This window comes from Tursiops truncatus, chromosome 1 (genome assembly GCF_011762595.2).
Source record: "Tursiops truncatus isolate mTurTru1 chromosome 1, mTurTru1.mat.Y, whole genome shotgun sequence".
NCBI lineage: Eukaryota > Metazoa > Chordata > Mammalia > Artiodactyla > Delphinidae > Tursiops > Tursiops truncatus.
The window spans coordinates 177,488,807-177,513,576 of NC_047034.1; the positions used below are offsets into that span (position 1 = coordinate 177,488,807).

Here is a 24,770-nt window from a genome sequence, read left to right on the forward strand (position 1 = left end):
GTTTTTAATGTTACCGTGATGGCTCTTTTGGATGTTCACCCTGACTGATCGATACTGACTCTCTGGAAAGCAGCATTAGTTTAGTAGGGTAGTTCAGTTCTTTTTTTAGCACCTGTCCTTAGGTGAGGTTCCACTATTTGTATATATCTCTTTGTCAACATATTATTATATTGGAAATGTGTGTGGCTCTGCCTTCTTTATCAAGCAGCTCTTATTTCCCGAAACATTTTTTTGTTTTATCATTTCTTTTATTCACACGTGCCCATTTCTTTCTCCCTCTGAGGACCATACTGGCACTGGTTTAATTCGACACTGTTTGCTTCTCCTTAAGTAGAGATCGAGCAGTCCATTGTGAAATCTTCTGTGGTGAAATGATCCTGAAATGTGTGATAGGCCAGCTTCAGTGACTCATGATTTTCCTGTTATTTCAGCGCTGCCAAAAGAAGGAGGCTTAGTAAGCTACTGCATCTGTCCCCAAGGCCTGCCTGCACAGGCAGCTCTCAAGTGTGCCTTGATTGTGACTTGTTCGTCCCTGTCTTACAGGCCAAACTTCCCGATTTGCAACCATTCCCTTCTCCCGATGGTGACACTGTGACCCAACATGAGGAACTGGTCTGGATGCCTGGAGTTAATGACTGTGACCTCCTTATGTACTTGAGGGCAGCAAGGTAAAAGGAATCCACACCATTCTGCTTTGTGAATTGATTAGTGGACAACAAACGTTCTCCTTTCCCCTGAAATTCTATTTATATATTGGGCATTCTGACTTCATGTTTTGTTATACTGTCTGTAATCAGAGCCCTGATCCTTGTTACCAGAGAAACATAGTTTACCATGGTAAAATCACTTTTTTCTCCTCGGTGTTTGCCCCACATTAGATTTTAGAAGTCTTCAGAAGGAAAACATCTTAAGCCATGCATGCAATTATCAACACCTCTTAATACAGCTGAGTAATTGGCTCATTCAGCTTACCTTAAAATCCCTTTACAGGTTTCTTTACCCTGTGGCTGTTCATTGGTACCTAACCTAAACTTCATGTTTTGGGGGCTTACCTATATGAGTACTTGCTAACCTAAAAATGCCGAGACTGCAAAATGAGAAGTTGAAGTCTGTCCCAGACACATCCTAGTGCAGGCAGAGCCTTCCTTTGTCTGCAGGGGTTTCTGGGACTCACTCACTGTAGTGTCAACAACATGCAACAGAAATGCTGAAACAGGGTGGTGATGGGATATTAGCTCTGGCTGTTCTGTGGTCAGCAGTGTAGCTTGGAGGCTGCCGTGGGGATGGAGGCTTCAGGAGAGGGGTGACTACTAAGAGTTCTTTTCACCTCTTTTCCACTTTCAATTTGCTTAGAAGTAGTTGATGTAGAGTATGAAAGGAATGAAGTAAAGTTTCAGCGGATTTAATTTTAGATATTTTCTGGAGAATATATCTGGGTGAACTGCAGAGGAACTTCAAATTTTTTTTTTTAAACAAGAGCAGAAGCAAGGCTGAGGACTCATGCATGTAGTAGTGGAATTTGGTCTGGGCTGAAGATGTGCTCTGGAAACTGAGGGTTGAAATGTCTGTACTGCCGTTTTCCCTTCCCGTCTTCCCAGGAGCATGGCGGCCTTTGCAGGGATGTGTGACGGAGGCTCCACGGAAGATGGCTGCGTTGCGGCCTCGCGGGATGACACCACCCTCAACGCACTGAACACAGTGAGTCCTTTGAAGTTGCCCTGGGTGGGAAGAAAGTTCGTTTTTCTCCTGTGCTGGCATAGGGAATATGTGATGATCATGGAACATGAAGGGGCCTGGCATCTGAGGAGTAAGTACTGTGGTCTGCTGCTGGGATTGAAAGACTGGAGTCGTGGTCCTGGTGGTAGGGCTCCATGGCCTTGGCCAGCGATCCGGCACCTCCAGATTCACCTCCTGATCTGCGTCTGTGCTTCAGGATTGTGGCGAGCCTCTGCTGAGAGCCTCATGCTAGTGGTTAATCTTCACTGAGACCTCACCAAAGCCGAGGACTAGGCAGAGTGGTCTTACTGAATCCTCCCAGCACCATTATTACCACCATGTGGACACAGGAAAGAAGTTGAGAGCAGTTAAGTCACGATCCAAGGTCATACCCTCAAGATGTGAATCCAGAGGTCACGCTTTTCCCCTCAATGTATTCGGAAGGGCTGGAGGATCAGAGAGAAAGCTTGACTTCTTTGAACAGATTTGGTTTTTATAGATTTGGCTTTGGAACCATGTATATATTTCACATGATTATAAAACAAAATTAAGTTTAAAAAAAAACAATCCTTAAAAAAATCTAAAGTAAAACATAGCACACGAGCGTAATGGTGCTGAGTTGGTTGCGTGACATCCTGCACAGACACTCGTCTGCTTTAATCCTGTGACTCCATAGCAGCTCAGAATAACAAGACTCGAACGGCTGCAACAGTAGGATTCCTGAAACCTGCTCACTCTTCTTTGGGGGGCACTCCTTTTTGACCTTGGAGCATATCCTACAGGGCTGTACAGGAAAATTAATGTATCTTAAAGTTCCTTGAAATAACTCCTCTTCTGGGTGTTTACTAATGTGAAATCATCAGATCTGAAGTAATGATGAATTTTTATGGATCTCTGATCCGTTAGTAGTCTGCAGGGTTATGTATACTTACATAGGGTATTGAGCATGAGGCTGAGCAGCTCTTCTGACGGTTCACTAAGTATGATGTGAGCGCCCTTTTTGTCTGTCTTTTTCTTGAGAGGTCACTGTAGTTGGAAGGGACTTTCAAAATCATCTCTTCCCATCTCTAGATAGATAAGAATACGAGGCGTAGAAAGACCACATGACTTGTTTGAATGCCAGCAATGCAGAAAATTGATAACAGATCCCAATTTAGGGATCTTTCTTGCTTTCAGGGAAACATGTAGATATCTGAACGACATAGTTGATTTTTATTCCTGGTCTAGTTGTGTTTCTTGAGTATCACATAACGTTATAATAGTCTCATATGTTGGAGGTTGATTCATCTTGCTGCCATGTTCTAAATAAGTGAATGATTTTTCATATTCCCATTTACTTTCTCACCTATTTGATGCTTTGAATTTTTGTTGTTATAAGGAATCCTTATTCTGAACATATAGTGATAGAGCCAGAAGGGCTTTGAGATTAGTTGAGATTATTTTTACAGATGAGAAAACTGAGACCCAGAGATTGATGATACTGCAAACAGTGGCTATGGCAGATGTATGTCTGTGAATTCAGAATACCCTAAAAAATGTGTGTATATTTAAAGTAACTCTTTGATATGAGTTTGTTTTCTGTTGGGTTTTTGTATAAAAGCTTTATGAAAAAAATTCTCCTTTCATGACTCTGCCGATCAGTTGAATTTTGAATAACAAAGATGTTGCCATATTTAATTAAATGTCTGTTTTTGGCACCTTCCTGAATTTATCTAATTTATTCTTATTCCAGCCCCTCTAAGGATTCTGTAGAACATACTTCTGTACAGAAATAATTCGGGTTATTTTTGCCTGTGATCCTTTGTAGCAAGTTCCTTCTGAAGTTTTCTTCAGCATTGCCAGAGGGTTTTGGCTTTATGGGTTTTTGTTTCTGAGAAGGTACCTTCTCATCATTTGAAAATCTTCCTGCCTAGGTGAGCCCAAGATGGCTCAGGTGTCGGGTTATGCAGTACAAGTGCATTTAGCCATCAAAAGACTGCGTTGTGTGCTCATTTTGTGATGAAAAGAAACTTCTAGTGGCTGTTTTAATTTTTAAACTTCATTGTTGTACTGGCTCACAGAAACTGTAGGCTCTTTCTTTAATGAGAAGTGGAGTGATTGGAAAAATCTTGAGAGAAGTTAACGTTTATTTTGACTTCCTTGGAGTAAGGGGGTTTTGAATTACGTTAAGTAATAAAAAGATAAATGCATTGTCACGTGAGAAGTATTTGTTGTTTCTTAGAGTGTAGCATAGAGTCAAAACAAGGTTAGGCATTTATCAGCTTAGGAAATAGACACAGGTTTATTCTGTTTCCCAGTACAATGTGGAAATTTAAAGTATACGGAGTCTGCAGTACGGCTACATTAGAGTATGTTTAATATCCCAGTAGGACTATTCGAATTAAAATGCATTTAAATAAATAGTTTAATGTTTAAAACTGTAGTCACTAATAAAACATTTTTAAACTGTTAGTTCTTTTTGACAACTGTATGTACCTGTTTTAAAATATAAGGTCTTCAGGATTACTTGTTTTGACTTTTTTCTTCATTATTCGCAAATGAGAGTTTTAGTGTGTATTTAAAAAAACTTATTGGGGTGTAATTTCTGTATAATAAATTGCTCTGATTTAAAGTATACAATTTGATGAGCTTTTGTAGATGTGTGTGCCAATGAAACTACTACAGTGTTCAAGATAGAAATCATTTCCAGCATCTGCAAAAGTTGCCTCATGCCCTTTTATAATCCTTTGCTGCTTCCAGTCTCAGATAACCACTGATATGTTTTCTCTCATTATAGATTAGTTGCATTTTCTAGAATGCTGCGTGAATAGAATAATTTTGTATGTAACACTTGGGGTCTGGATTCCTTCAGCATAGTAATATTACAGTAGATTCATGTTACATTATCAATAGCGCATTCCTTTTTATTGCTGAGCAGTATTCCAGTGTATGGATATTCATAATATTTTATCCATTCACCTGGTGACGGACATTTTTTTTTCCCAAGCTTTTGGCCATTATGAACCTTGTTATGCAAGCCTTTCTGTAGAACATATATTTTCATTTCTCTTGAGTAAATACCTAGCAGTGAAGTTGCAGGAATGTATATATGCAGGTAGCTTTTTAAGAAACTGTCGAACAGGTTTCCACAGTGGCTGTACCATTTTACATTCCCATCAGTAGTGTGTTAGAATTTCAGTTCTTCCACATCCTCCATGAGACTTGATGTTTTCGATCTTTAAAATTTTTAGCCATTCTAATGGATGTGGAGTGATATGTCATTGAGGTTTTCATTTAAATTTCCTGACTGTTGGTAATGTTGAGCATCTTTTCATGTCTTAAAGCCCATTCGTATATCTTCTTTTGTGAAGTAACTTTTGCCTAATTTAAAAAATTGAATTATTTGGCCTGTAGTATGATTTATTTGTAAGAATTTATATTGCAAATACAAGTGCCTTGATACATGTATTGTAAATATTTTCTCCCATACTATGACTTTTTTTTGTTTATAATGGTGTGTTTCTAAGAGTAAAATAACTTAATTTTGCTGAAGTCTGATGTATCTTTTTCCTTTTATGAAAGTTTCTTTGATCATCCCATGATTACAAAGATTGTTTCTATGCTTTCTTCTTGAAGTTTTAGTTCTTACATTTAGACCTGTTGTTCATTTCAAATTAATTTTGTATGTGATGCAAGGTAGACGTGAAAGTTCATTCTTTCCTACACAGATGCCAGCTGTTGGAGCCACATTTGTTGAAAATAGTCTTTTCTCATTGAATTGCCTTGATGCCTTTATTGAACAAGCACTGATTGTATATGTTTGGTTTTTTTTTTGATATTCTATTATGTTTAACTGATCTAATATTGTATCTATTTTTTTTTTTACCAGTACTTCAGTATTTTGAATACTATAGCTTTATAGGAACTCAGATGGTATAAGTCTTTCTATTTTGTACTTGTTTTCAAGGTTGCTTTGGCTCTTTTAGGTCATTTGCATTTCCATATAAATTTCAAAATCAGCTTGTCAGTTTCTATTTTAAAAAAGGCTTTGATGGAATTTTGATTGAGATTGCATTGAATCTGTGGATCTATTTAGGAAGACCTGACATCTTAACAATTTGAATCTTCGAATCCATGAACACGATATAGTATCTCTCCCTTTTTAAAAAAGGTTTCTTTAATTTTTTTGAGTAAGACTTTGCAGTTTTCACTGTACAAGTTTTGTACATATTTTGTAAAATTTGTCCCTTAAGTAATTATTGTTTGAAGATTCTATTGTTAATAAAATAGTATTTTTAAATTTCATTGTCTACATGTTCATTGTTAGGATAGACATACAATCAGTTTTTATGACTTTACCTTGTATTATTTTATACAAAGAATACACGGTCAACACTAGTAGCTTTGTGGTTGGTTCCTTAGGGTTTTCTGTGTGCACGGTCATGTCATCTGCAAATAAAGATAGCTTTACCTCTTTCTGATTTATTTGTTTTATTTCTCTTTTGTGCTTTCTTGCACTTGCTTGAACCTCCAGTACAGTACTGAATAGAAATGATGAGAACGGACATCTTTGCTTTCTTTCTCATCTTAAGGAAAAAACATTCAGTCGTTCAGTGTTAAGTACAATGTAGGATTTTTGTTGTTGTTTAATCAAGCTGAGAATGTTCCCTTTTATTTCTAAGTTTGTTGAGGTTTTTACCATGAATGGCCATTGAATTTTGTCAGATGCTGTTTTTTTTTCTTTTGTATCTAATGAAATGATCATATGGTTGTTATATACTTTATTTGTTAGTATGGTGAATTATATTTATTCATTTCAGATGTTAAACCAACTGTGCATTCCTAGATTAAATCCTGCTTGGGCATTCTGTACTATTGGATTCAGTTTGCTATCATTTTGTTAAAAACTTTTACATTTGTGTTCATGAGGGATAGTGAGCTGTAGTCTTCTTTCTTTGTAATATCTTTGTCTGGTTTTGATATCAGAGTAATAGTGACTTCAGAAATTAGTTGGGAAATATTTCCTCCTACTCTGTTTTTCTCTTATAAAGCATTGATCTTTTTTCTTTGTTAAATGTTTGATACAATTGACAGTGAAGCCGTCTGGGACTAAATATTTTTTTAATGGAAACTTAACGATTGTTACTGAAACCAGGTTCGTACTGCTCACCACACAACAGGCCAATAAATCGAGAGAGGAATAGTGACTTTATTCCGGAAGCTGGCAGACCAAGAAGATGCGGACTGTGTCCCAGAGAACCACCTCACCTGAGTTAGAATTCAGGCTTCTTTTATACCAAAAGGGAGGGGGGTGGCTGCTTGTTGCAGACTTCCTGGTGCCAGAATCCTTTGTTCTTGCAGCTGTCCCACATAGATCTCGTCACAATGTTCTTATAAGCCTCCAACAATACAGTTGTCATTTTCTGTTCTGAAACTTTTTACCTCTATATGAATGGGAAAATGTTATACCTTTAAGGGTCAGAGCCTTGAGAATGGGCTATCATATATATTTCAGGCTGTAGGCAACATTCTTTTACAAAGGTGAAGAGCCAGCATGACTCAGCATAGGTAACAGAGCCCAAGTGTTAAGAGCTAAAGGTATAGGTCTCATATGGAGTCAGGTTTGTTCTTCTCTGTTACAAAAGTACGGATAGACATAGGCCTATTCAGATTTTATATTTTGTTTTGTGTCACTAGTAATCTGTTGATCTCTAAATGTTTTATTTCATCTGGGATATCAAATTTGTTGGTATAAATTACGAATTATTTCTGTAGTATCTTTTTTTTTTTTTTTTTTTTTTGCGGTACATGGGCCTCTCACTGTTGTGGCCTCTCCCGTTGCGGAGCACAGGCTCCGGACGCGCAGGCTCAGCGGCCATGGCTCACGGGTCCAGCCGCTCCGGGGCACGAACCCGTGTCCCCTGCATTGGCAGGCGGACTCTCAACCACTGCACCACCAGGGAAGCCCTGTAGTATCTTTTTAATGTCTATAGGAATCTGTAATTTTGACTTTGAATTCTTAATATTGCTAATTTGTTTCCTCTTAATCATGCTAAAATAGAAGGTTATCAATATTATTGATCTTTTCAGATAGGTAGCATTTGGTTTCATTGATTTTTCTCCGTCTGATCTCCCAATCTTATTTTTATTATTTCTTTTCTACTTATTTTGGGTTAATTTGATTACTTTTCCCCCTAGCTTCCTAAAATGGGATCTTAGATAACTGATTTTATCACAGATTCTAATTTGTAATTAGAATGGAACATTCTGTTACCATTTTGTTAAAAATTTTATGTGTGATTTCTTCTTTTACCCATGGATTGTTTGGAATTAAATTGTTTAATCACCAGGGACTTGGGATTTCTCTCTCCCCGCCACCCCTCTCTCCCCGCCACCCCTCTCTCCCCGCCACCCCTCTCTCCCCACCCTCTCTCTCCCCCCCACCTCCTTCCCACCCCGCTTTTGGAATGTTATTGATTTCTAATTTAGCTCTGCTGTGGTCAGAGTAGCAGTAAGATTACAATCTTTTGAAATCTGAGACTTGTTTCTTGGCTCAGCGTGTGATTTACCTTGGTGAATGTTCCATGTACACTTGTAATGAACTTATGTTCTGCAGTTGTTAGGTGTACTGTTTTATTATTGTCAGTTTCTTTGAGGTGGTTTATATTATCATTCAGATCTTCTCTGTCCTATCTAGTTGTATTGTCAGTTACTCAGAAAGGTGTGTTAAAGTCTTGTGAATTTGGTTCTTTCTCCTTTTAATTCTGTTAGTTTTTGCTTCATATGTATGGAAATTGTGTCTTTATCTTTCTCACTGTAGTGACCCTTTAACATTTTTGGTGTAACCCTTTTTGTGTCTAGTAGTACTCTTTTGTCATGAACTCAGTTTTGTCTAAAATTAGTACAGCTACTCTGGCTTTCTTATGCCTGTTGTCTGCATGTGGTATATCTTCTTCCAGCTTCTTACTTTGAATCCTGATTTTTACTTTTATTTAAAGTACCTTTCTTGTGTACTTTAAGCTTTTCAGTTGTTTCTTGCTTTTTTATCCAGTCTGGCAAGCTCTACCTTTTGTTTGGAGTGTTTAGTCCATTTTAATGTAGTGCAGATGATTCTCAGGTTGTATAAAACTTGAGCTACATACAGTTTTAATAGCAGAGCTGTCATTGGAGAATCACAGAAGTAGTTAATATATAAATCTTACTTTCATGGCCACATGATGATACTTTTGATTCAGCAGTAGACTTGCAGACTAGTTAGGTAAACAGTTCTTTGTGTACTCATTCATGTTAAAATGTATTTCTTATCTTTTTACTTCTTACATAAAAAACAGTTTTATACTGATAGACAGGAAGAAGATGTAATAAATGTGTTGGCCTCTCTTATTGCAAGAGGAGGGTATTCTTTTTTTTTTTTTTTTTTTTTGCGGTACGCGGGCCTCTCACTGCTGTGGTCTCTCCCGTTGCGGAGCACAGGCTCCAGACGCGCAAGCTCAGCGGCCATGGCTCATGGGCCCAGCCGCTCCGCAGCATGTGGGATCTTCCCGGACTGGGTCACAAACCCACCTGCATTGGCAGGTGGACTCTCAAGCACTGCGCCACCAGGGAAGCCCCAAGAGGAGGGTATTCTTAGTAACCACAGGCCTACTCCTTAATGTGCGTCAGCAACGATAGTTTTATTATATTTTACTATTTTAAATTGTGAATGCAAAATTGTTTTATTCATAAATTTATGGTATACATATATTAAATAACATATTAAAATATGACAAAGCAATGGTGCTATCTCTGGAATATCTTACATAGAAATCTTTCTGTGTGTGCTGTACCAGGTATATGTTTCTCCAAATGAAATTTTAATTAGGCTTATTGTACACGCTTAGCATATATGTAAATTTTAAGCATAATTGCTATGTAACATATAAATGGCCCATATTATTCTAATGGAATTTATTCAGCCATCTTTAAAGGCGTACATTTATTTGGCCTTTTATAAAATAGACCTTTATATTTATGCTTGGAAACTGCCCCAGAGCCCTTTAGTTTGAGACTAGGGTTTTCTGGAAAATATCATGCTGACTTATTTTTCCTAAATTGGTACTGGATTTTATTATTTGAGCTCAGGTATCTTTCCCATTTTCTAAATAAAGTTCAAATTCTTTGACTTCTCTTTCTCAGAAACTTACTTGCATTCTTATGTTTACCTTCTCTTGCTAACACTAAACATATACATTTTCACTATGTATAAGTAAAATTTATAATCATGCAGCAAAGATTTCACCTTTGCCTGGACAGTTTTGTTCCCTGAAATATGGATGGCTGTTAGACGTTTGGATTAAGCTTTTTACATATTCAAGAGAGTGTATATGTGTTTGCTTACTTATTTATGCACACCCACATCTCCTTCAACAAAGGATGAAAGGCCTCCAGTAGCTTAATCGTTAGTTTTTATCTCTGATCTATAAATATCACTATTTGTTAACCACTGAGTATTAATCATCTTTGTTTTCTGCACTATAGCCGATGCCTGGTACAGGGTAGAGAGGACTAAATATTTGTTGAATTGGTGGAATACATAAATCGGGTCCAAGTGCACATCACATTTGATCACGCAGAACCTGTTTGTAGAGTTGGCGTAGCAGAGTATGCAGATAAGCCTGCTCTAAGGATCATTTTCATCTTCCTCTCGTTCATTCTAAAAAATTAAGTCTATAGAATTTCTGTCAGAGATCTTCTATTTGTTCCTTGTAAATGGACTTCACTAAAGCATCTGGCCCTGGATTAGCTTTGCAGTGCTTCAGACTTTAATGAATGTTGAGTCTGTTCCAGCTCCCAAATAAGACATTGCCAGGAGGCCCTTTTTTTATACTTTGCCTAAGGTATATGATCAGGATTCTTCTGAAATTCATTCCACACTCACACCCTTTGCTTAAATTCTTCTCTTTTTACTATTTCTCCATTAGATTAGTCCCCATTAATTGGTTGTAGGGTGGTGGTTTTTTTATCTCAGGATTTTGGTTGGAAAGAGTAATAGTTGATAGTGCTATATGATTTCGTTTGATGGAAATCCAGTAATTACAAGAACACCTTATTTAAATCAGTCTTGACAAGCACCTTTGCTAGGGTTTTATTTATGTTGTAACAGGATATTGGACTCTACCTCATATTATATTCTTAATGATAGTAGAAGTGAAATTGCTGAAAGAGACCACGTAGTGAAGTTTTCTGGTGTAACCATGACCTTTTCAACTGATTATCAGCATAATAATAGACAAATTTGAGTTTTTATTTATTGTGCTTTGACCAATTAGAAATATTTTGAACTTTTGTTCTGAAAATTTTTTGTTTTAGAAATTTACCCATGTGGTTCCCTTTGGGCTGAGAACTTCAGACATTCACTTCTGTTCAAAAGTTACACGAAACAACACTTCTCACACAAATTATATGACTTAATTCATTTTATCTTGTTTGAAGATAACTTTTTTTTTTTTTTTGCGGTACGCGGACCTCTCACTGTTGTGGCCTCTCCTGTTGCGGAGCACAGGCTCGGGACGCGCAGGCTCAGCGACCATGGCTCACGGGCCCAGCCGCTTCGCAGCATGTGGGATCTTCCCAGACCGGGGCACGAACCCATGTCCCCTGCATCGGCAGGCGGACTCTCAACCACTGCGCCACCAGGGAAGCCCTGAAGATGACTTTTTAAATTTAATACTTTCATATTTTATTCCTTTTTGGAGAATCTGTAGCTTTTACTTAAAATTGACTTTATGCCTCTGTTCTTTCCCCTAAATATAACAGAGAGCATTATCAAAGGTTCTCAGGGGTGGGTGAGGAGATAAAGGCCACTTACATTATCAGCCTCTGGGAATGGCATCTTCATTACTTACTGTAGTATTGATTTTATTTTTGATAATTTTTTTAACACAGAAGTCTGGCTGTAAGTTCTTCTGGTCTGTTGTGTTCCTGATTCAGCTCATCACAATTGTGGCCCCACTTTGCTTTTCAGTGTGAACCACTCACAAGTTTCTTTAGCCATTTCTTTCTTTTATCTCTTTTTAATATAATAGTTTTATTGAAATATAATTCATGTACTATATATTTCACATATTTAAAGTGTGCAATTTAATGGCTTTCAGTATATTCAGATTTGTGTTAACTACCACCACGATCAATTTTTGAACATTTCACCCCCCAAGGAAACCTGTGCTCATTAGTCACTCCCCATCTCCCATCTCTCCTCACCCCACCCAGGCAGCCATTACTATATTATTATTACATTCTGCCTTCCATGTCTTACGGATTCCCCTGTTGTGAACATTTCATTTAAGCGGAATTGGGCAATATGTGGTCTTTTGTAACTGGTTTCTTTCACTGAGGGTAATGTCTCCAACTTTAATCCATGGTGTAGTGTGTGTGTGTGTGTGTGTGTGTGTGTGTGTGTAACCATTTTTATGTATAACCATTTTATTTCTCTTCCTGGTCAGCTCTGTCCATCTGTGTCTTAAAATGCGACACCTGCACTAAAGCAACGCTTGTCAGATTTGATCAGCATATGGTGTCAAGGAGTTAACTTCAGTTGTCCCAAAAGCTCACCTCAGTGCAGTCCAAGCCTTCATGAATGTGCACATCACATTCATTTTTTTCTTGTGTTTTGTCTTTGTCCTGTTTTGTTTCATTTTTCTTCGCATTTTTGCCTTTCCTAAGCCATTTATCTCCCGCTCTCAGCTTTTTGACTGAATTTTCAGCCAGGCAGGGGACTTTAAATTTATCACTGTTATTTTCATTTTATTAGGTATCAACTATTGGTCAGTTGCCTGCTGTCATTAATAACAACAATATTAATAATCGTAACACAATTTAAATGTATTTGTTGGTTGAGTGCTTATGTGTTAGGCAAAAGTTTAAGTGCTTTTTATGAATGAATTTATTTCATCTTTATAACAATTCTGTGAGAAAAGTACGGTTATCACCTGCAGATTAATAGCCGCACTCTGTCATATTTATATACACATAATAATTTAAACTTGAGGGTAGTCTAGAATTGAGGCCAGTGCCTTACAACAGTCCCCTTGAAATGTCCATTGAATCTGCAGTTTGGGGGATTTGCCATTCAGCAAGTTAAAAGCCCTTCATGCTGCAGCCTGGCTGTGTGTCTCCATCCTTCCTCCTGGGCTCTCAGCAGGGACGGATGAGTGATTCAGCTTTTACTTTTGTTTGGCAAAAGTTAGAAAGTTCCTTTGCTAATTTAAGGAATTTCTTTCTCGTAAGAGTTTTTTCCAAGCTAAATACTGGTAAAATATTTTGAGGTTTACATGGTGTTCTGAAAACTGTCTACTTAACATCAATCAGTTGGAATTTTAACATCTGTGAATCTATATTAAGCATTAATGCTAACATAATAAGTATTTAGCAAGTCAGGATAAAAGCCCTTAGCCTTTTTACATCGAAGAAGAGGCTTTAATAAAATCATTCATTCATTTGTTCAGTAATAAACATGATGGAGTCCCTGCTCTTTGCAAAACCCTAATGGGAGAGCATTTGCTGAAAGTGTTGAAATCTAAGTAAGTGTTTAAATCTTAGAACAACGTGGGCCCATGAGTTTTGAAAAGGCTCACATATGAACAAAACTTCTTAAATGTACTGTAGAATATTAAAATTTATATTTGTCCTAGTATGTGTGTTTCTTATACTAGTTTGAAGTATACTTCAGAATACTTTTTTTTTTATAGCTCTCCTAGATAAATTTTTTTACCCCCAAAGTTTGAAGGTCGGTGTATTAGTTTCCGGTGGCTGCTGTAACAAATTACCACAAACTTGGCGACTTAAAACAACAGGTTTTATTCTTTCCTAGTTCTGGAGGCCAGACGTTAGAAACCAACATGTCAGTGGGGCCATGTTCCCTCTATCTCCACAGGGGGAGAATCATTCTTTGCCTCTTTCAGCACTGAGTAGCTCTCCTCGCTCTCCTCCTTTATGGCCACATCTCTCTCTGCTTGTCTTCCCGTTGCCATCTTCTCTTTGTGTCTGTGTCTTCTCTGTTCCGTGTTTCCCACTGCCTCTCTTTCATAAGGATGCTGGTCACTGGGTATAGGGCCCGCCTGGGTCATCTAGAATTGTCTCCTCATCTTAAAATCCTTAACTTAATCACCATCACATCTGTAAAGACCCTTTTTTCAAATACGGTCACAATCACATTTTCCAGGGATTTGATGTGGATATCTTCTGGTGGTCATTTTGTAGCCTGCCACAGTTGGATTTTACTGTTACACAAAATGTTACTAAAATAAATTACAGTACTTATTTTTAATTTTTTGTAATAGTTTATTTTTACTTCCTTTCCTTTTCTATCACAGTTTATTTAGATTGTGGACTTTATAATATTGAGAGTATAAAAATACTCTAGTAGTGACTGTGATATTTCTGTAACATTTGAGGACATTTGATTTATACAATACTGTCATATTTGTATTGGCATAAAGTATAGTGTATTTGGCTTTCTTGGTACAAGGAACATTTATTTAAATAACAGAATTGTCATGTATAACCACCATATTGACTGATTTATTCTGACCTGTCAGGTTGCTGAGTATTTCTTCCTTGGCTCCGCCCTAGATGGACCCAGCCTGCCCCAGTCGAGTCAGAGGGCACCTGCCCCTCAGGGCCTCTCGGGGGCAAGGTCTCCTGCTGCTTGTAGGTCCGATCTCTGAGGTGGCCTGGGGTCAACCCTGGCTACCTTTGAAGCTATTGCTCTTTTAAGTCTCTGCCGTCTGTTCCATTTCCTGTCCTGCAGCGCTGCCCCGACCAGCTCTCTTCTCCAGGAGACGGATTATTCCCCCATAGCCGGTCACTTTATGGGCTTCTTATTAAATCACTACACCGACTGCCCACCCTTGCCCTTCTTGCTGCCCTGTCTGTTGCTTGGCCCGCCTTCTCCCTGCCCATAGTATTGGTTGGGTGGTGTATTCCAGCTTACTCAAGTACTTTGAATTACTACTTATTCAGGGATTTTGGGGAAAGTTGGCTCTTAACTTTCCTCCATTCTGCACCGCCCCCCCCCCCCATGTCACGAAAGAGGTGTAAGTTTTCATGTGTCTCAAATCAAGTCTACCTTTACTTGATGCCTCTGAGTCGTCATTATTGGTGGCCATCACACAAAATCGTGTGCGACTGTGGAGAGTTTCAGATCTTTGGTTTGCATAATGTTGGGTTGGCCAAAAGGTTCATTTGGTTTTTTCCATAAGATGACTCTAGTAGCACTTAGTTGTCTTTAACTTCATTCAAAACAATTTTGTTAGATCGTATGTGATAGCTGTCATATTAGTGTGCATTTAAAGAAAGACTTATCAAAATTGGTGAATTTTTGTGTAGCCATTTTAATATTGAAGATGGAAGAAAACAACATTTTTGGCATATTATTCTTTATTATTTCAAAAAAGGTAAAAAACGCAAACCAAACACAAAAACTGATTTGTGCAGTGTATGGAGAAGGTGCTGTGACTGATCGAACATGTCGAAAGTGGTTTGCAGAGTTTCGTGCTGGAGATTTCTTGCTGGACGATACCCAGTGGTCAGGTAGACCAGTTGAAGTTGATAGCGATCAAATCAAGACGTTAATTGAGAATAATCAATGTTCTGCAACGTGGGAGCTAGCCGACATACTCAAAATCAAGCGTTGAACGTCATTTGCACCAGCTTGATCATGTTAATCACTTTGATGTTTGGGTTCCACGTAAGTTAAGCGAGAAAAACCTTCTTGACCATATTTCCGCATGCCATTCTCTACCTAAATGTAATGAAAATGTTCCGTTTTTAAAACAAATTGTGATGGGCAATGAAAAGTGGATACTGTGCAATAATGTGGAATGGAAGAGATTGTGGGGCAAGCGAAATGAACCACCACCACCAACCACACCAAAGGCTGGTCTTCATGCAAAGAAGGTGATGTGTATATGGTCGGATTGGAAGGGAGTCCTCTATTATGAGCTCCTTCCAGAAAACCAAAAGATTAATTCCAACAAGTCTTGCTCCCAGTTAGACCAACTGAAAGCAGCACTTGACGAAAGCTTCCAGAATTAGTCAACGGAAAACACATACTCTTCCATCAGGATAACACAAGACCTTGTGTTTCTTTGATGACCAGGCAAAAACTGTTACACCTTGGCTGGGAAGTTCTGATTCATCTGCCGTATTCACCGGACATTGCACCTTCGGATTTCCACTTATTCCGGTCTTTACAAAAAATGTCAGTTCCCTGGAAGACTGTAAAAGGCACCTGGAACAGTTCTTTGCTCAAAAAGATAAAACGTCTTGGGAAGATGGAATTATGAAGTTGCCTGAAAAATGGCAGAAGGTAGTGGAGCAGAAGGGTGAATATGTTGTTCAATAAAGTTCTTGGTGAAAAAGAAAAATGTGTCTTTTATGTGTACTTAAAAACCAAAGGCACTTTTTGGCCAACCCAATAGTTTGCCAAGTTTTGGAGTCTTCTACAGTGAGGCTCTCTTGCGCCACTGCTCTGTGTTAAAATCACACAGTCTCTCTCATTTGTTCTTTCAGACCTGTTGTTTGACTGGGAAATCCAGAACTGTGAGGAAGCCAGACAGCTAAGGTTCAGGGTGAGGGCTTCGAGGTTCTCCAGGGACATTGCTGGAGGGGCACTACTGTGGTTGCCCGGAGCATTTTTGCTTATTTTTTAGTCACTAGCTTTGTTCTTTTTTTTTTTTTTTTTTTTTTGCGGTACGCGGGCCTCTCACTGTTGTGGCCTCTCCCGCTGCGGAGCACAGGCTCCAGACACGCAGGCTCAGCGGCCATGGCTCACGGGCCCAGCTGCTCCGCGGCATGTGGGATCCTCCCGGACCGGGGCACGAACCCGTGTCCCCCGCATCGGCAGGCGGACTCTCAACCACTGCGCCGCCAGGGAAGCCCTAGCTTTGTTCTTTGAGGTTTCTAGATAAAAGAGCAGTCACTCAGAGATTTTCCCAACTCAGTCATCTCACATGCTTTGGTGTGTGCCTCTTTGATTTTCTTTGTTGCATTACTTTATCGTTGCAACCGAAAAAGCATATGTGCACTATTGTTTACACAGCCTTAAAATTACTCTTCAAAAGTCACCAAGGTTAAGGTTGTTGAGCCCCGTGGATTGGAAGCAGTCATTTCTGCACCTAAATTCTACTGAGTAGGTATTAAAGCACTTTCTGTAAATGTTTTTCCCTTAATACTGATGCAACTGATCTTGAGGTTGTTTTTGTTTATTTATTTAAAAAAAAATGAACTGTTTGAAGGAATCTGGTTAAAATTGACCCATAGCTGACCTTTCACATGTACTTTTTTTTTTTGGCGGTACGCGGGCCTCTCACTGTTGTGGCCTCTCCTGTTGCGGAGCACAGGCTCCGGATGCGCAGGCTCAGTGGTCACGGCTCACGGGCCCAGCCGCTCCGCGACATGTGGGATCTTCCGGGACCGGGGCACGAACCTGTGTCCCCTGCATCGACAGGCGGACTCTCAACCACTGCGCCACCAGGGAGGCCCTGTACTTTCTAGTTCAGTTTAGCATTTATGAATGGGTTCACTAATACCTACGTGAGAGGGATAGAACAGTGTTTTTTCTGTCACCCTCTAGGTTAGAGCCTTACTTATTGTTTTTCTGTTTTCAAGGCTGTGAAGATTCTAGAAGTAAGTGAAAAAAAAGTTTTAATTTCCACTGTGGCCCTGAACAGTTTCTACTTGTGAGCTGAAACAGGTGTTTCTAAACTGACAAATAATTATGATTCCTGAATCTGCCAGTAGTTTTCTCGTTGTGGCCAGAGTTACATTCATTCTGCATCATTAAGCAGAATCTTGTCATTAGTGGATTTGTCTGCTGAGTCCTAAGGAGTCAACCTCCCTTCAGATACACTGGGCTGGCAGCTTAGACCCATGGCAGCCTAGGGTTCTTTATGTACGGTGCCTGGACTCACACACAAAAAGCAGGAGGAAAGATTTTGTTTCTGAGAAGCGAGGTTATATACATGTTAACTGTGTAGATGATTAACTATGCATAATGTCATTTAAAGACCTGTGGCATAAACTATTGCAGCTTTCACAGAGGCCTGAAAATTAACACTAACCTTAATCCCTAAGGTGTAAGTGAAGCCTCTGCAGCAGCTAGTCAGTGTTTGGCCTGGGCAGTTTGGCTGTATTGTTCAGTGGCTATATTGTTTGTTTATTTTTCTAAAAGACTGTATAATATTCTTTACATTTATTTGTTTTTTAAGACTATTTAGAATTTCACCTTTAAGAAACGTCTATAAAGAGAAAGAATGTTAAAAACTGGGAAGTTCCAAAAAAGACCTTCTTCAGCCCCTCTGTTACAGATGAAGAATCCAGGGGCCACAGTGCTACACAGAGCAGGGGCCTCCAGGTCCTTTGCCCAGGCTGCTGCTCCTCCAGTGCAGCCTGGTAACTTGCTCCTGAGATTCGCAACAGTCACCAGGTTCTCTGTTATTTCCCTTCTGAATCCTGTCTGTCATCCTGTGTTGTAAGTACTGGAGAGTAAAGTTCATTCCTGTGGCGCTCGAAAGCTGATTCACTTTGCTTACCACCAGTGCTATTTCCCGTGACGGTCATCCCGTCCCATCCCTTTTTACTTTATTTTATTTTATTTATTTATTTGTTGCGGTACGCAGGCCTCTCACTGCTGTGGCCTCTCCCGTTGCGGAGCACAGGCTCCGGACGCGCAGGCTCAGCGGCCATGGCTCACGGGCCCAGCCGCTCCGCGGCATGTGGGATCTTCCCGGACCGGGGCACGAACCCGTGTCCCCTGCATCGGCAGGCAGACTCTCAACCACTGCGCCACCAGGGAAACCCCCACCCCTTTTTAGTCGGCTCTCCTTAATGGAATATTTCCTTCTCCAGGAGTCATGCTCAGTGATTACCACGTACCTTAGTTCATCCTAAACAGTCCTTCAGAATAGGTTCTGTATTCTTCCTTTCTGCAGCCAAGAATACTGAGGTTTAGAAAAATATTTAAGTTGTTTTCTGTCACACAACTGGTGGCAGAACAAGTGTTTGAATCAAAGCCAGGAACCCTGTCCTGTTGAGATTTCACCTCTGCGAAACTCCCAAACCTGTGTCTTTGGCCCAGGAACTCTTCAGCTTCTCCTTTCCAGGTGTTTGTGTTCGTAAAGACAGTAGGCAGATGGTCAGAAATGGCCAAGACGTTGAGTTTGGTTTGTTCTGTATTTTGAAAACATACTGCCCTCAGCTGAAGTGCCAGCATTTGGTGTTTACTTTCTAATCACCCTGTGGTTGAGGCTCCTGTTCTGTGTGCTTAAAATACCTTCAAAAACACTGTAGCCAGGCGGTGGTGACCTGTTGATTTCTGGTTACAATATTGTGCGAGAATTAACTGTGAATGAGAAATGATACAATGCCGTATCAGCCGTGGGAAGCTCGGTTAAAAGTGCGGTGTTATCTAGACCTAGCACTGCCTGCTTTCACTTGCTCCTGGAGTGCTGTTTTTAATTTGGTCGTTGCCCTTCACTAAGTGTAGGCACGGTTAATCATATCACTCTGTTGATTTTTCACATCTGCTCTGTGGAGTCATCTTGGTTTTTCAGCAGAGCAGATATCACCGCAGTCACTGACACTTTTGTGTTTTTATCATACATTTATTTCATTATTTTGTTTATGTGTGTGTGTTTCCTCTTCTCTGAGCTGCTCGTTTCCTCCTCCTGCCTACCCACCCAGCCCCAGGTTAAGAAAAGACCTTGAGCTTGCTGTCTCCCTGTGGCTGGAGGAGCCCCCGAGCCCATTGCTCCCACCAGATCGCCGGTTCTAAGCTGCTCCAGTGTAGATGTTTGGGGCAGGGGCTGAGTCTCAGACTTCCTAGAAATTGGGCTTATGTTAGAATCCTCGCTATGCTGCTTTCTAGAGAAGTGGCCCCGAGCAAGACACTGAACCTCTCAGTTTTGTTTCCTCATTTTTAGTACTCTTGCCACAAAAGAGTGGTGTGAGGGATGATGAAATCATAATGACCTAGTAAGTTCCTAGTACATGCAATACTCAAGAAATGTTGGTTCCCTCCTCCCTTCTCCTTTGTGACCCCAGGGTCTGGCATAATTCCTGGAACATTGTACTTATTCAGAGAGTGTTGGAGGGGGAGGGTTGGTCCAGCGACAATGTATTTCCTTCTGAAAATTAACTGAATCTTTCCCTCAGCCCTTACTCTCAGCGGTTAAATTCTGTCTTAACCATGATCTCTAAAATGTATGCCCATAGGAGTATTTAGAGAAATTTATCCTCTCCAGTGCTTAAATAGCATTAATTGGAGTGACAGTAGCCAAACAAAAATAAACATTGTGCTTTTAGTCTTAACTCTGGTTTTTAAATGTATACATGTATCATATTTTGAGCTTGGTACTAGGTCATTGGTGATGGAGGAATGATTGAAAATATATATAGGCATTTGTGAATTACAGATTATGATAAAAAACTTTTTAAGTTGTGTCTTAGATTTCAGCAAGATTTCTCTCATGTTAGTGAGAAATAATTGAAATAATTAAAACTACATAAAGGATTTTAAGAACTTTTCCAAATTCCACTTTTTTCCCCCTAAGTTATTTTGGCAGTTTATTGTAAATAACGTATTTTGCAGAGCAAAAGACTTTGAAATCTAATATTATCTTTAATGGACTGCAATTATTTAATATTTAGCATGAATGCAATCTAACTCAGGTAGGCTTTTTCTCCAGTTATTATAAGGGCTGCAATTGCAAAAGGATACTTTAGTGTAGTAGAAGCTGCCAGATGCAATGCCATTTGATCTAAAAAGGTCACAGTAAAAGGGACATTTAAATTAAGTTATAAATTACAATTGAAGAACAATATTTTGATGTGTGAGACCAGGGATGACAGAGCAAGAGATGTAATTCATGGGTTCATTATAGAACAGAGGTGCCTGACAGCTGAGCCGTGCCAAGAGGAAAATTTATTTGCAACATCACGCAGACAGAAAATGGCAGCTCAGATGAAAAGCCTGAGTAGAAACTTGAAACCTTGTGGTAATACGTGGAGTTTATGCTAATAAGACTGCCCCAGATCCAGCGACGTTTAATGATTGCTGTAATATAAATGAGGTGTTCGGACATGTGCACATTTTCGATCTTATTTAAATTAAGACCTCGTCCTTGCTCTGTAAAATAACACACTTTATAACCAGGCATTAAGGTTGATTCTCTCACCTCCCTGTCCAATATACAGATTTGCTGAAAGTTCAGAATTGTTTAGGCAGGAGAGTTAAAGCTTGAAACAAGAATTCCATCCATGGCAGCTTTGAGGAAGGATATAATTTAATGTTTATAGCAGTCCATGAGAAGTTCAATCATGAGTTAATTAAACTGTAGGCAGTCATTAAGTATTATTTATTCTTTCGAGAAGCTTGCCAATAAAGCACTTATATATATTAAATCACAGAAAGTAATAAGCAGGGGATGATTTGTCAGGCTGAGTGAGAGTAGCAGGTTTAACTTGGACAGTTTTGCAGAAATGTGTTTTTCTTCTTGTGGCCTGACCCTTTCTTCCTGCTAATCACAGAGAGGTCAGGGGCTGTCACAGGACACTTGAGGTTACATAGTCCCTAGCACGGTGGGCACCTTGAACGTCCGGGTGTTTGAAGAGTCTCGGGTAAGAGCCGTGTCCCTAAAACATTACTCCCCGTCATGATACCGCTGGACAGTTTATGGTTGTTTGGCATTTTGGGGTATCTTGTCACAGTGTATCATTTCTGGCTTTTCATCGTCCTTTGACACAGCTGAGGGCTGGTGTTGTCAGGCCCATTTGACAGAGGAAAACCTCAACTCGGCTGGTTTGTGACGAAGCTGCTTAATAGGAGTCTGTCCCCCGGCGCAGGCTCTGAGCTGTGTTCTCGAGGCTCCAGAAGGCCTTGACTGTGGAGCGGTTCGTGCAGAGGGGGCTGCTGAGCACCTGGAATCTTTGGGTCATTGAGATGTTTATGCAACAGCCAGCTGTGTCCAGTTACAGAGGGCGCTGGTGTCCTTGGCTCTGTGTGATTCAGTGTTGCAGTTCCTTTGTCGAGCAGAACCAAACTAGGAGTTTGTTGCACAGAAGCTGCCATTGTTTTCAGAACCATCCCCCCCAACCAGGTCCACCCTGCTGGTATACTTGGGCCATCTTAGGCGGAACCGTGTGTAGCATTCGGAGTTGCTCAGGAACTCTTTGTGGAATGAATGGAAGGAAGGCAGAGAATGTGGTGGGAGCTGCCTGCCTCCAGGGCTGGGACGTCCCACTGGGTCTCAGGGCACCAGAAGGCGTGGCTGAGGAGGGTGGACACCTAAGGGGGATGAGCCACCCTGGACTCCTTCACAATGAACAGACCAAAATCGAAGGGAAGAGCGCAACCTGAGGATTCTGTGGAGTAAGTGTGGGGAACCAGATGCCGGGCTGCTGGAAGACAGCAAAGCAGGGGTAGTTCCACAGTGGAGTCACTTTTAAAGGGCTAGTGGATTGGTGAAAAATCGCCATTTTGTTATCAGATCCCCCAGATACTGACCCGCGGTTTAGGGGAAGATGGCTTTTACTTGTGCATAAGTGCAGACTTGCAGTTCGGTGATGTGGAAGCGGCAGATTTACAAGTGCATGCTTCCCTGATCATCGGATTAAACACACACACGTGCACGCACGCATGCACATGCACACACAGGCCCTGTGATGATGAATTTGAAAACGGTGGTTTCTGCGGAATGACTTCCTGCTTTAGTGGCTGGCAGGTAGTGGTGATAGTGTAAGATCTAAATTCTCTTACCAGTAGCTTGTGAAGATTGGAAGCTGATTGAGTAAAGATGCTTTATCTTGGTTCCTGCTTTTTGCAGTGATCTTTACCCAGTAGCTCCAAAATGGTTCATTCCTCTATACATTAAAATTGCATTTAATCCCAGATTTTCCCACCCGGGCTTGGCTGCAAAATGGACAGAAAGGTTTACTTATCTTGTTTTAATTGCTCTTCTAAGACTACAAAGTGAAGCTGTAAGACATTTGAGGGTCTCCATTGCAATTCCTTTGAAAAATCTTCTCTAGGGTAACGGTAGAAAATCTTATTCACAATGAAGAACCTTTTACCTTAGCAATATTGGGAAGCCTGCACTGAATTTCCTATATTGATGTATCTGTGTGATTGCAATCAGGTGTTTAAAATTTGAAACGCACATGTTTTTCACTGGTTGAGATCGTCCCAATTCTTCAGAGCTTGACATGGTATTAGAGGGGAATATTTTCAGTGACAATTTGTAGAGATTTGAGATAGCCAGTATTTTGGTAAACTTACCAACTCTAATTTACATGAGGAATACAGTTGAAACAATCAGTTAAGCTCCAGCTCAAACATTATTTTGGCCCCAGTCTGAAGAAAGAAAATCTTCATAATCATCTAGAAAACAAACCCTTTTTAAGAAGTGCTTTCTTGTGCATGATATGATATGTGAAGGAAGGAGGTGGAACCCAACAACTCAACCCATTAGGACCCTAGAGTTGGATGCGACATTTAGAGAGATGTGTCACACTAGAACAGTACTTTAAACTGATTCTCAGGCCAGCATTTCTGAGGTGCGTCACCTGTGTTACTCCCAGCTCTGTTCATCCCTAGCACCCCGAACAGTGTCTGGCACAGTTTAGCTCTCAATAAATATTTGTGGAAGGAATGAAGGATATCCTGAACTCCCAGGAGTTTTCCCAAACTGCTCGAATGATAATCAACAAAAGAAGCAATATGGGCTGTAACAACTATTAATATGTTAGAAATATATCTTCAGTAAATGTAATTGAAGTATTTCTTTAAAGATGTAACGCTCTCAGAATTTCTCAGACAAGATTCCTGGAAAGTGGGAGTGAGTGTTCGTACCATTAAGAAGGCAACTGTTTGGAAAGGTTCCTTTGGGTTTCCTGGCAAGGGGGTGTGCCAGAGCAGAACTTTGTCCTGGCGTTTATGACTTATCGATAACAGCACAGTAACACCCTAACCTCGTTTGCTCAGTCAGTATTTGTCACTGTTGGCAAATAATCCCACACCGTTTACTTTTCAAATGTGTTTTTGTATAGGGGTGAGAGAGGTAGACACTCTGGGTATTTATGGAGTTCAGAGCACGGAAAGGTCAGGAAGAGGAATATTTTAAGAGGACAGGCTGACAGTGGACCAAATGAGAGGAGGGAGTTACCCGTTATTTAGGTTGCCCCATACATCGCAACAGCTTTTTCAGGGGAAAGTATGATCTGAAATAAAGGTTTGTAAAGGAAGTGTGAATGCTGGGATATGTTTTGGGGAAACGTCTTTCTCTACTAAGCACCTCACTAGAAATTTGACTGGGGGCATCGTGCAAGCAGGAGCTAGCCCTCTCCAGTAAACCAAACGACCACAAGTTCAGCAAGTCACTCAAAACATTTCTTCCAGCTCATTTAAAGCTCTCCTTGGTTCACCAAAAGGCAGGAATGTCATAGGGATTAATGACTTAACTTCATTCACTTGTTCACTTTTGGAATGAGCCTTGTGTTCTTGTGAGTAATTTCCTGTTATCAGCCATATAAGGTTTACATTTTTTCTGTGTCCTGTACCAGAGTTTTAATCAAATTTCATTAATTATTAACGTGAGTAATTATGTGAAACATAAGTGATTTTGTTTATGGTTTCACAATTTTTTTTTCTGTCTCTGAAAAGGCTACTCTCTAATCTAGAAAATTAATGAAAATTGAGTAGAGACTGCTTCCTTCATTTTTTTCCTCTTTCCTTTTAAAAATAAATAGCTAACACTCATTTAGCATACTATGTGCCAGGTACCGTTCTAAGCAATTTTACATGTATTTTCTAATGTTGTCCTCACAATAGCCCTAAGAGGTAGATGTTATTATTATACTCATTTTAAAAGATGACAAAATTGAGGACCAAAGAGGATAAGTAATTTGCCCAAGGTCACACACCTAGTAAGTAGTAGAGCTAGAATTCAAATCCAGATGATCTGGCTCCAAAGTCCGTAGTTTTTCATCGCTCTCCTTATAATTACCCCATTTACTATAATGACCTCTTATAAAATGTCGTT

The 24,770-nt window shown here is 39.9% G+C and overlaps 1 protein-coding gene across 6 annotated transcripts in view; it reads left to right on the forward strand.

Annotated features, from left to right (window-relative positions):
• RERE (arginine-glutamic acid dipeptide repeats) overlaps window positions 1-24,770 on the forward strand; it is a 428,266-nt gene that overhangs the window by 303,418 nt on the left and 100,078 nt on the right. For all 6 annotated transcript variants that reach the window (XM_033843759.2, XM_033843770.2, XM_033843768.2 and 3 more), the window contains 2 exons: window positions 544-668; window positions 1,599-1,698. In XM_033843759.2, the coding sequence (XP_033699650.1) occupies window positions 544-668; window positions 1,599-1,698 (225 nt within the window). The remainder of the gene's footprint in view (window positions 1-543; window positions 669-1,598; window positions 1,699-24,770) is intronic.